Genomic DNA, 13,299 nt, shown 5'->3' on the forward strand with positions numbered 1-13,299 from the left:
GCAGTGTTGACGATTATGCTGATTAACAGGATGGTCCTGAAATCCATTAACAACCAGGAGTCGTAGTATTATTAACATGGAAACAGCGACAATTAGTAAGTGATAACTATTACGATTATTTTAACTTGAAGGCCATTGCCAGTTGTATTGTTATTGTTAAGATAATGCAGAATGCAATGCTTTTATTGCACTGCTGCCGTGTAACCGCTGACTGGCTGTGTCTTTTTTTTTGGTTGTACAATTTGCTGAATACCGATGTGCATTGTGGTCATACCTTGGCTTGGCTAGTGCCTTCCTCCGGCCTCACAGCCCACTTGTTAAGGCAGCGAGGGCTGGTCGGTGCGGTTGGTACAGTATGTATGTTTGATTACTCCTGATTCGGAACTGACCAGCAAGCCAATAGCAACGCCTGGCATCTGGCTTGTGTAAATAACCCCCTTTTTCAAAATGCCTGCTTTCTTCATCACTTCCAACAGTAGCGCGTTTTCTCTACACGCTGTCAAAAGCGGCCAAACACATGATCGGCACAACACCGTTATTTATTGTTACACCTCCTCATAGTATCCGTGTTATTACATGCCCAGGTTCTTTTTTTCGTACAATATGTAACAGGCTAAGCCACTGTTTCTTAGTGTGCTAGTACAGATGTAAGACGATGCTTTAGTATGAAGGACAAACTCTTGCAGTGGGTATAGCATGAGCCATATTTGTTTCTCCGTGAAACAATGAAGGGCGGCAGTCATTACACTTTGCATTGTAAATTAAAATCCCTTTAACGTAGCAAGATATTTCAAAAGCCTTATTCAAATTATTAAACCTTTTGGTACAGAACTTCGTGACGTTTGCAGCCATTAGTTTTTGTAGACGCTAGCATGTTTCCTCCCCACAGCAAGTAGTTCAATATTCCCAGAATACAGTGCTTCAGACGTGCCACATTGTTACCAACGTTACCAGTGTAATCGCAGATAAATGTGTTTCTATAGTTCACAAAAGGCTAAGCATATATTCACAAAAGGTGTATTTATATATATACAGTATTTTATACATATTTATATCTTAAAGTTATTTAAAAAACATAAAACACCAACAAATCTTTGCAAATACTGATGCATATTAGAGGTGAATTCACTTCTAATATGTACTCTACTAAAATTGTTTCAAATATGAAGTTCATGTTTATAAGGTTTATTAATACACACCTTGTGAGGTTACAGTGGGTAAAAATGTGAACTAGCCTCTGTATACTTCTATATACTTCAAGTATTTAGTTTCTAGTTTCATCAGCCGTGTCGTGTTGACTTATGCCTGTTCTGACTAATTTAAGACTTATTTCTCAACTAAATATGTAATCGCAGCTAAGAGAACCGGCTGTGGAAAGGTGGCTTTTTTCCAGAACGGCTGAACTGAAACTGTTCTGAAGTTCTGAAACTGAAACTTGCATTTTAGGAATGAGTAAATTAAAATGACTGCACTTTTGACAGATTTCCTAAAAAAAAAACAGTGAGAACAATCTTCTTTCAGATATCTGTATTTATGCAGTAGTATATAACAGGATTTTGAATTTTGGCCGTCTTTCTGATTTACTATGAAACATGTTCAACTAGTACACTCATACACAGCCCAAAGCTGTGTCACAAAGTTCAGATGACTACAAAACCGCGACCGTTACGATATGATGAGGATAGCTGGAGGAAAAAAAATATTTTCAACAGGGGTAGAACATTTAATTCAACATATTAATAAAATATCAACAGATAACAAAGGATGATCTTGTAAAACTTTATACCAAAATAAATTCTTACATGTGACTTATGAATCAAGAATGGTAAGAGTGTATTTTAGTACTGGCCTAATTAAAATAAATTAAAATTAAACAGATCAAATACTTCAGTATGAACTCAGTTATATAAATTTACTAATATCACACTTGAGAAGAATCATACCAAATGTTTACATTAAGCTGGTTGTTGCAAAGCTTGATCATGAGGGATCTCAGTGTTTTCTAGTTTTGCTCTGGTCATGTTCATAATTATTAGTTTTTAATTTCTGATTTCTGTTTAAGTCCTTTTTAAAAATTTGATTTCAGCTATTAAAAGGTCAAATGGGGTTGTGATTGGTATCAACCTTGGACCACTGCCCTCATTCAGGTATCCTGGCCTGTAATGGAGCTGAAGAAAACAAGCTCACTATGGAAGTGTTAGATACAGTTTATTGCCAGTCCCACCTATGTCTGTTAATCATAAGGAGATCGATTTTTAAAATCTGTTTAGTCAGAATCATGGGTTAGCAAGTTGAGAAATTTGTTGTAGACACTAACCATGAAGTCTGAATTTTTTTTAACTCACCCGAGTGCAATAATAAATTAACCAAATGTCTAAAAAAGCAAGCAGATTAAAGTCCCCATTTAGCACTGGAACTTTAGAGACCAGCTGGACTGAAAGTGAGCAGAGTGGAGTCGTAATGTTTAAACGTTTCTTTCTGGATGTTAAAAACACACAAAAGTTGAAAAATCTAGTACGTCTCAAAGTATTTTATTCAAGTCATTTGTTTTCATACAGTTATAAGGACTTCTGACATTTTCAATCATTCAATTACCATAAAAAAAAGAAATGTGCCGCAATGTGCTGCATAAAGTGCAATAAACAGTAAAATCAGTTGACTTGGAGTGCAAATAAAAAGTACATTATCTTTGGCTAGAGATACACAAGCAAGTTTTTTATAATTTCCGACAAAATAATATGACCAAATTACCGTTGCTAAATCTTACATATAGATAGGATAACTGATGTCAGATGCCTATAGAAAATGTTTTGGCAGCTGCTACAGTAAATGAAAGAGGCTTAAAATATGTGAACAGCAAATACATACAGTAGTTTACAGATAATGTGGGGAGTAACTTGGCCATTGTTTTCTTCAAATGTTAATTCTTCAGATGGGTCTTTATTGCAGTCTTTATACTTTCCAGATCTCACATCCCATAAATATTTTTCAGAGAAAAAGTTTCCTTATGCAGCAGCTTGTCTGCAGCTGTACTTCCTCTTTTTGGATGATTTAACAAAACATCACTGACTGAACACTCACCTCTGTGTACATGAGAACTGTGAATGAATGAAAATAGATGTATTACCAGTAACATTTCATGGAATCTTTTGTCAGTAAGTGACGACAGCCAGTTAGAACCGTCAAAGCGAATTTCAAATTGATTGTGTACCTCCAGCTTTACAGAATATTCCCAAAATAAAGAGATTTTTTCCTTACATGTCCACTGAGACCAAATGGCAGTATAACAATGACAGAAAACACTGCACACTATAATTCTGAATGGCTTGCTGAGCAGTGGTTTGAAATGGCTGTCCAAAGGTTCATGAATGTAAAACATATATCAGATAACAATCCCAAGAGTAGGATTTAAATCACACTTTAAGAATGAATTTCTAAGATGCATCAGAAACTAACACTGTACATGTACATTATTTTCTTATAAACTTCCAAGGATTTAGACACAGTTGTGCAATTCAGTGACCTTTGGGTTGATGCCTTTATATATATATATGATACATTTTGTCACTGCACACAAACTTCCTGTTTTTAGCCCCCACAAATTATTCTTTATTAGTAAAACCAAGTTATTCTCCAACCCATATTTTAGCCACTTCACTAAAAATGTTTCTTAAATTATGATTGTTTACATTTAAGTACAAAGTTCATCAATATTTTATTATTTTAGGACTGCCCCTAGAATAAGCTTTATTTTCATTTGAAATCCACATATCTGCTTTCCATCATAGATCAAGGTCATTCTATGAATGCTAAAGTATATTGGGTCATATCTGGATACAGACATCTGATGAAATAATAGTCTAATCTTAGTACATTAACATTCATTTACATATATATACAATACAATGTGGACATAGGAATGCAATGATACAGTATAGTTTTTATAAGCCGTATAAGACCATGGTTTACAAGTACTCATCATTTTAATGTCCCTTATGTACAATGTTTTTGAAAAAAATAACATTACATTTTATACAAACTTCACTTAAACATTATTCTCTCTTTTACAAGAAATAAATAAATGTATTCATCTGTTTCAAAGTTGTAACAAAGTTTTATCCCCTATTCATTTTCAATAAAGCTCAATGTAAGCAGCAAATGTTGAGACTTGACAACTTCTTACTGATGACTAGAAATGGTTGGAGATTCCTGGACATCAGTATGGCTGGGTTTCTGTGCATGAGATATCAAAAGAAAGTCAACACTGTATCAAGAAGGTATGAAACAGTAATACTTTGTAAACAGCCATAGCCTCTGAAGGTCTTTTCATGCAAAAGTTTGCAGAACCACAAAAATGTCTAATTAAAGCTAAACTCTGTAGTTAAATTCATTTAGTGCTACTTATAGACCTTATAGAGCAGTGACTCAGAAACAGAAGCTCTTGCACAGAAATAGACACAGTGGGAGATAGTCTTGACTGGAATGGCTTAAGTATAAGGCTTGCATTTTAAAAATAAGGTTGCAGAGCAGACATAAACATAGATCCATATACAGAATATCTTACATCCTTCAGGAAATTTGTCTCTTGGAGGATTGTTTTACTCCTGCAATTATAAAACAAACCAAAACAGCAAAAGTCCATAATGATGTCTATAACAGTAAACCATATTGTAAATAGAGATTAGAATAACCTCTATTATAATTAATAATGGAATAATTTGTTAACAGAAGCCAAGCTTCACGAACAGACAGAGCCTGAATTATGTGCTTGGGGGATGACAGTTTTGTGTGGCTTGATTGTGCTGAATCTCCAAAACAAAGCCCAACATTTGGGGTTTGGTAGTTCGAAAGGGAATGAAACTGTAAAAAAAAAAAAAAAATCCAGTGTACCCCTCCTTCCAGTGAACTGAATTTCAAAGTGGGAGAAAATAAAAGCCTGGCAAGAAAAGTCAATGAGAGTTGGAGCGATGTTCAGCCTTTGATGTCAGAGAAGCTGGTGGTGCTGGGAGTGTAGGTCTCACTGCAGCTGGAAGAGGCACTCAGGTTACTGGAGCCACTCCCCGACTCTGAGCAACACACAAAAGACTAGCATCACTTTCATTTGAAAAAAAAATTAAAACCCCTTGAAAACACAAACTGCAATATTTGTTGGTCATGTTAGAACAAAAGACATGACATGGCAGAAACAGTGCACTTTCCAAAAAGGACTAATTCAAACAATCTGGGTAACCAACTGAAGTGCAGGACACAATCTGTGGTTTTGACAGATATCCTGTCTACAGCATGCAAAGGTGAGCAACTGCAAACACAAAACAGGGCTAAGGATAGGGTCTGTTGAGGAACTCTTCATTTTTGTCCACTGGAAACCTTATTGTAGCAAAGACTGTATAAACATGACGGGTTATATCTGGATGATCAGCTAGGATCTACAAAGAAATTAGAAGGAATAATAAGAAGAGATAGAAGTGGGTAGAAAATATGCCATAGAGAAACAGAGAGAGGAGTAAAAAATGGGAAAAGAAAACTTCAAAACCTTAATTGCTAATACTCAAACACCAGGCATATTGGGAGGGACCAGTGGCTCTGTGGCTAAGGTTCTGCGCCTGTGGCTGGTAGGTTGCCAGTTCAAATCCCGTGGCTGGCAGAGGAATCCTACTCCGTTGGGCCCCTGAGCAAGGCCTTTAACCCCAACTCCTCCAGGGGCGCCGTATAAATGGCTGACCCTGCGCTCTGACCCCAAGCTTCTCTCTCATCGTCCATGTGCCTGTGTGTCTCATGGAGAGCAAGCTGGGGTATGCGAAAAGACAAATTCCTAATGCAAGAAATTGTATTTGGCCAATAAAGTGATCTTATATTAGAGATAAAATATAAGAGATAGAATATACTGCCTTAGCAGGTGATTCTGATGCAATTGATGATGATTATGATGAATTGCATTTTGGAGAGGCAAAAGATGAATGATGTAGAGTTGTGGCATCCACGAGCCTCAGAAAGTACACATCATAGTGTTAGCAGTATGCTATAAACAACTACATCCAGGCATGAATTATACTGAGATGTCACATAAGGAAACTGGGAACATTTCTGAAGGAAGATGTAGTTACCAAGGGAGATTTCAAATTTTCTTTACTTAGATTGGGGATAAACCAATACCAACGTGAGCAGCAGAAACTAAAATGCTATACAGGACTAACGACTGCTTTCGTATTCAGATTATTAGAATACCTACTAGAAGAAATGCCTGTAATGATCTACCCTTTCAAATAAGCAAGATGGAGTACTAATAACAGAAATGAGAAAATTATTATGGAACTTTTACCATAACATGGTGTTCTTTGAAATACATCTTGAAACTGTACTGTTGGCACCCAGAACAAAGGTGTATTATTTTAGGAAAGTTGATTTTGCAAAAATGAGAGAGAATTTGAATGGTATAGAGAATCTGAAGAGAAGAGTATTCTCTACTGAGTAAAGAATAGTTCAAAAGATATTCAAAAGCAGTGGCCCATATGATTTAATAAATCAATTCAAAAACACAGATAAATGTATACAATCATTAAAAGGCAAAGGAACTGGAAGGAGTATAAGATATTGCAAGCACTAATATAAAAGCATAGAAGAACAGCCAAATATAACAAAGAATATTGAGCAATTGTTTTAGACAATGAAAAGGAAATATCTGATGTATTAAAATATTTCACACAGGTGTTTACCAAGGAAGAAATGCAGAAAGACAAAGCTCTCTATTAAATAGTATTACCACCAGAAGAAAACTATTACATACTGTATACTAGAAGGACTTAAGATAAACCCTCCAGGGGCCAGTAGTACTCTACTGATTATACTTACTGAAGTAACATGCTATTTACAGGCTGTTAACAAAACTTAATGGTCTTGAAGTAAAGTCATACGATGACGACACTACTTCAATCTTTTTAGTCTTGAAAACACTAGATTTCATGAGTGGACCTGATTCAAGTATTCAAAATCGTGAAAGCTATCCTAATAGACTTCTTCAGAATCAATATTAATAATTGTCTTATTAATAGTAAAACACAAACCAGATGGAACAAGTGGAAATGACAGGTAGATGAATTAAAAACAGTGAACAGGATATACTTCTTTACACAAAGAGTTGAGAGAGTCTAGAGCAAGCTGGTCGAAAGCTGTTTTTGAAGCTTATAGCCAGACTGCTTTCAAGAAACAGCTTGAGATACTAGCAATGAAATAAGCTAAATGGGCATCCCCCATCTAGTTCACGTAGCAGCAATATACAGCATTTGATTAAAAATGAAATTTTTTAAAATGCAAAACTTGATTGTTTTATCCAGAATCAGTGGATTTTTATTGGCTTCTTACCTGCATGACCATATAGAAAATACTCCTCTTTTAGCACACATCAGGATTTTCTGGGTAAAGAAATTAACTAACAAGTAGAAAACTTTTTCTAGACTTTTGCTTCCAGTTTATGTTCTCAGAGCAAGCTACTACTACACAGGTAATTAAAGGAGAACTATTACCTGAGCTGCTCAGAGACTGAGATGACTTTGAGTCTCCGATCAAATTCAGCAAGTTAGCAGCTGGTACCCATCCCTCTTTTGCTGTGTTCAGGTTCCGAACTAACCTAAAAGAACAAAACACACTGTGTGCTCCATTACAGGACATCAACCTCGAGCAAACCAACATCATGGCTTTTGAAAATGCATTCAATATTGACATCCATTCATCTACAGGTATTTTATAATAGCTTCATCCAGTTTAGGGTTGTGGGGGAGCCACAGCCTATCCTGGCAAGAAACGGGTACAAGGCAGGGTACATCCTGTACAAGATGCCAGTCCACCACAGGGTAGGCAGACACAAACACAGACACGCAATTAGCTAACACGTATGATTTTGAAATCTTGGAATCTGGAGCACCCAGAGAAAACCAATGTGTTTTAAACATTTAACATTTAACATTTAAACTCAAGCAGATAGCAGCTCAAGTGCAGAATTGAACCCAGGGCCCCAGTGCTGTAAGGCAGCAATGCTAATCACTGTGCCAGAGTGCCGCTTCAATACTGACATCTCATTTGATTTTTCTCTTTTTCTCTGTAGCAATGATTTAATACATCATAGGCTTCCTAGGCCTAACCAGTATGACTGAATGATTTAGGTTAAATGCAGCTCATTTTAAGTACTGACAATTTAATTTGTTATGAAAAAGGAAAATATCACAGAGTGCCTTATTAAAGAGGGCTATGAGAGACTGGCCAGCTAAAAATCCTTAATAATTAATTGATTCTTGACAGACCGAAGCATCATTAGCCATGCCACATAACAGAAAAATGAATATTTTAGACATGAACATATAAAGGTTTTGTGCAAACCCATTTGAATTTTAGTTAAGTTTTGATTCATTTTACCTTATACCAAAACAAATAAACTTACTTTGTTTTGAGGTTTCTGCACTTACAAATGTAATTTGGGTGCTCATGAGTGGCTCAACTAATAAGGGAACTCAAATCAGAGGGCAGGTTGTGCTTTAGAGTTCTGACAATGCTAGTTTGAGTCTGGGTCATGTGACTAAACTGGCTCAGTGTCACCAGAGTTGGGTGGACATTTAGCAGCTGGTGCCTCCTCAGCTCTCAGCAGAACACTAATTCCTGGAACCTGTGAGGTGCCTGCAAGCTTTCAGAGATGGTACATTACTTCAGTCAGGACTAATTCTTCTTCCTCTAAGGCACTGTGGAATTTATAGTGTATCGAATGACAAGTGGCTCTGACAGGGCATGCTGGAAGGGCACACTTGTGAGTCCTCATTCTGTCCTGTGCACGTTGTAGTCATGTATCTAAGTTGAAAACAACTATAAATTCCGTTTTTTTTTAAAAAAAAGCATAATTCAAAGTCGTCACTAAGAGGATATATTTGTATTACCGCCTTAGTTAAAAGAAGGTCGTTGCTTAGTTAAGTACTCACAAATGTTGTAGCTGCTTTCAATTTAATTTCAGTCACTTTCCTGGTATTATATTTGTATTCAAATACATTTTCCATAATATTTACTCCTTGTTCCAAGCAGATACAAAAGAGAATCAAGCGTTTGTCCTGAATAAAGGTTCTCAATGTCTTTTATCAAAAGAGCCAGCCTAGATTTCAGTCAGTGCTCACCACTGGCCATCTTCTCCCTCACGAATCAGCTGTACCACTTCTCCACTCTTAACGGTGAGCTCTTCTGCCCCTCCTTTGTCATAATCAGCTACTACAGTGTATTTACCAGGAGTCTGACAGAAAAAAAAGACAATTCACTTTACGTGTATAAAATAAAAATACACATGTACTTCAAAATTAAAAAAAGAGTCAACACCAACTTTTTTCCAAATGTTCCTAGCCTGCAGTAGAGTCAATGCCAAAAGGTCTCATGTACCCTGCAACAAATCTACATATATCTATTTACTTCAGGGAATAGGGGTATTACTATGTACAGGTCCCTCTTGTGTTTTTATTTGCCCTAGGATGGCATGTGTAATTATGCTGGTAGAATAAGTCCAATATGTTAAGGAAACCATGGAAACAGTTTACAGTCAAAAGCCAAATTCACAGGAAATCTACTATCTGTGCTGTCACAAAGTGTTTGTCAGTATTGTATATATTCGGTCCTTATAGCAAACATTCTGAGTAATGTGACATTTTACTTAAAGCTGCTCTGCTTGTCCAAATACCATGTTTGTTCAGCCCTTTTACATCTCGCAGCAGAATAATGTTTTGACCCAGAAATGTCTGGGATGAACTAATTCATGGAAAATGAATTTCGGAAGCCTTCAGTAACAAGACAGGATTCCTTATTAACAACCTTTCCAAATATACTCCATGCAAAGCAGACGGCAAAAGCTTGCAGTTTCATCACATGCAAAATGCACATTGTTGCAATATGCTTCCAACGATGGACATAAAAGGCCAAACTAAGAAACCCTGATCTAACAGCCACAATGTCCAGAAACAGCTGCTCTGTAAACAGAACCTCTGACATACCAGTTTTCTGCCTCCCTCTTCCTCTGCGTCAGAGGAGTTCAGTGGATCTTCCCCACTGGAGTAGCCATCATTTTCATCCGCCACGTCCAGGGAATGGGACTGCTTGGCCCAGCCTGGAGAGAGACGACCAGGTGGCGTGACTTTAGTGCCATTTACAGCTCGAAGCAAGATCCATGAAAAATGACAAAGCATGAACATGCACCACACCCATACATGCTAGTGCAGTCAGTGGTCTTTGTGACTGGCAGTGAACGTGTCAATAAAAGCATCCCTTGAACATCAAGAGCTACAGTATATACAGCAAGGAACCCACACCTTTACATGGATGATTCAGAGACTTACAGTAGTAATTTGCTGTTAGAATCCAGAATTTTATCAATGTACAAAAAGATGTTGCTTAGAATGGAGTTATTAAAATGATTTCATTGATTATTTTACAAAATGCAATATCATATTGATTCTGCAATTAAATGATTACTGTAAAACTTTTAAAATATAATAAAAACATTGGTTTGTTTTACATCTGGACTACAAAAATCCTAGGTTGTGATCACTGAATGCATGATCTTTTTGGAGTGTGTTCCTTGGATATCGTCATTCTTGCATGTGTATGTGATGCAGGTGAGGAGTTCAAAAGGCAAGAAGTCTGCAGCACAGAGTGAAATGCCAGATGACAGTCCAGTGTGTATCAGCACTGCATGCCACACCCATTGAAGGAGAAACAGGGCAGTATGAACCCAAAACATGCATTTTTCCCAATCTGTTCACAATTCCTAGCTCTAAAGTCCAAAACGATACTTTATAATTCAAATGTCAAAATTTAAAAAAACTAAACAAATTAGGCTAAAATGTAATTTTCAGGTCTATCGTTGTTGCATGCTGATGAGTATGTTGCTGAGACAGCAGTGCTGTAATTGACTGGTTATAAAAAAAAACACAGCTCCACAGCTAATGTATGCACTAGGGACACTAGGCAAAACTGTAAATTAATGCAGAACAAAATGAATGAAAAAAGTTTCCATATAATTTTAGATCAATGTTATTTTTAAATTTAATTTAAGAAATGTATAATTTTTTGGGGGGAAATATCTGAAATATATTTTATAAATAACTTTGATACTCTATAAGTTCAACGGCATTGGGATACAGGGTATTCTTATTGATGGATTTCTAAGCTACTGATTTCCAAAGAATTTATTGGTCAAAATAGAAAAAAAGATCACATCCTACAAAGCTGGAATTAAACTTCAAAGTCCCAAGAGAAAGAAAAATTGTTTTTCATGTGAGACAAACAGTGAAAGGAAATTGAGGAAATATCAGATTTCTTATTGAAGAGGCATCATCTCTCTAAATTAAAGAGTCCTTTGTTTTTGCCCTGTTTTGCAAAGCGACTTGATTAAAAGTCAAGGTCATCCACACAATTAGGCATTTTACCTCTCCTCTTTGCTTGCAAAAGACTAGAGGTACTGAGCCATTTTACACGACTCATTGCTGTGTGTGGACCTGCATCTGTGGGAAAACCACCCGTCAGTTCTCATGTTTTTTGTACATTTAATCCTCACAAACCGAAGCTAAAACAAGCGTTCTTTCATTTCAGTTTTTATTTCTGACCGGTTTCTCTGCTGTAAAAAGAGGTCTGTGCCTGTTTTTCAGCACAGTTTGTTCAAATCTATTCCGTACATAGCAGTTTTTCCACTCTGTACTTCTAAGCATAAAAATAATTTTTATTAACCAGGTATGGAATATATGATTTTGGAAATAAAATGACCCTTTCAACATCAGTTGCGTTAACCCAATGTACCATAAACAGGTGTGAACCTTCCACTTTTACTCACTTGCTGAACCACAAAATTCACACCAGTAAAATGTGAATTGATTTTTCATAAGAAAAAAGCAACTGAACGGGTAAGAAATTTCTCTTAGGCTTACTAAACACATAGAACCACGTCAAATTACTTAAAACGTTAAATGGAATGATCAAAGATAAAAACTGAACATAAAGAAAACAAAGCATGAAAACATCAAACAAAATGTATTCCCCAACAGCTTTCGCAGGACAAATGTCTACAGCCATTCCCAGCACATGATGTGAGTGAACATGTATTCCAAAAGACAGCTGGTTCGCGTGCCAGGCCACCAGCACCAGCATGTTCAACAGCACTTCTTACGCTACTGTACGTCCTCAATTACACTGTTCACATCATCACACCAGAGCTGGGCACTGCGGTGCCCCCTTAAAATAAGCAGCTGTCGAAAGCACGAATGGGAACTGGTAACAGCGAACCGCTTTGGACAGAATACCTCTAAAGCCAAATGGAGTGGGGTCACTCTTTATCTCGTGCCGTTTTGTCTTATTGTCAGGGCTAGTAGGAGATCCTGTAGACACATTATAGGAAGACATGGAACAAGAAAGAAGCAGTTGAAGCAGAAAGAAAAGAGAACTCCCTTCCTTACAAATACACACCACGTCGGGTACACTAACTGGATTCGCTACCTAAAAAGAGGTGATTAAACCTGACAAGTGAGCGGGAAGATTTTGGGGGGGAAAATTCAACAGGAAAACGTTATTGAAAGGACGTCAGAATCTCATCACAGGGATGGGGGGATTAAATACAGAACTAGAACAAAATTGGACACCACAGAATACAGGTACAGAAGCTACACACTAAACTCTGGGAGACATTAGATTAGTCTAAACTAGGACTACAGGGGTACCTGGTTGTGAGAGCAGTGCCATTGGTAATGTTCGACTTTTAACAGTAGGAAGTGGAGACTCTGTTAAGGAAAGCATGGTACAATAAGTATCCCATTTGTACTCCAAAGGTCAAAGCTAGTAATCTTACTGTATGTGGAGACTACCTGCACTGAGCAGTTAAAGAGGTCTAGAACTGCAGATACAATCTACTGAGATGGAGAAATATACTCGAATTAATAACGTACAATTGTTAGGACAGTCAGATTGTGATCTTAGTGGCTGTGGTTCGGCTAGATTTCGGTTACAACTTTGCAGACCACTAGATGGACTTTCTGTTGCCTGACTTTACCTTTCTGGCTCTTTAGGTTGCTGAAGCCCTGTAAAGTAAAGCGTTTTTTAGCAACCGCAGAACGCTCTGAAGTAGGGCTAGTTGCTGCATCGTCTTGAAGGAAGGATTAGAGAGACGTGGACGAAACAGGCCAGGTAGGAAGGAAAGAGGAAAAAAAAGGTGAAAAAAATCAGTTTTGGAGAGTGGAGGAAAGAAAGAGAAAAGAGAAGAAAGCAGGTCCAGTGGAAGAGGAGTTAGCCAGTCAA

The 13,299-nt window shown here is 37.1% G+C and overlaps 1 protein-coding gene across 17 annotated transcripts in view; it reads right to left on the reverse strand.

The window, feature by feature from the left end:
- Positions 1-2,515: 2,515 nt before the first annotated feature.
- Positions 2,516-13,299, reverse strand: part of mcf2la (mcf.2 cell line derived transforming sequence-like a) — a 79,270-nt gene continuing 68,486 nt past the window's right edge. For 4 of the 17 annotated variants that reach the window (XM_088912660.1, XM_088912659.1, XM_088912657.1 and 1 more), the window contains 5 exons: positions 13,055-13,147; positions 12,312-12,386; positions 10,011-10,123; positions 9,150-9,262; positions 6,696-7,624 (listed from right to left, as the gene is read on the reverse strand). In XM_088912660.1, the coding sequence (XP_088768786.1) occupies positions 7,423-7,624; positions 9,150-9,262; positions 10,011-10,123; positions 12,312-12,386; positions 13,055-13,147 (596 nt within the window). In that variant the 3' untranslated portion in view covers positions 6,696-7,422. Of the gene's footprint in view, positions 5,067-6,695; positions 7,625-9,145; positions 9,263-10,010; positions 10,124-11,444; positions 11,520-12,311; positions 12,387-12,418; positions 12,786-13,054; positions 13,148-13,299 lie in introns of those variants that run through there. The other 13 variants (XM_088912658.1, XM_088912655.1, XM_088912668.1 and 10 more) reach the window with 10 other exon arrangements.

Source organism: Atractosteus spatula, chromosome 4 (assembly GCF_055471065.1).
Source record: "Atractosteus spatula isolate fAtrSpa1 chromosome 4, fAtrSpa1.hap1, whole genome shotgun sequence".
NCBI classification, from domain to species: domain Eukaryota; kingdom Metazoa; phylum Chordata; class Actinopteri; order Semionotiformes; family Lepisosteidae; genus Atractosteus; species Atractosteus spatula.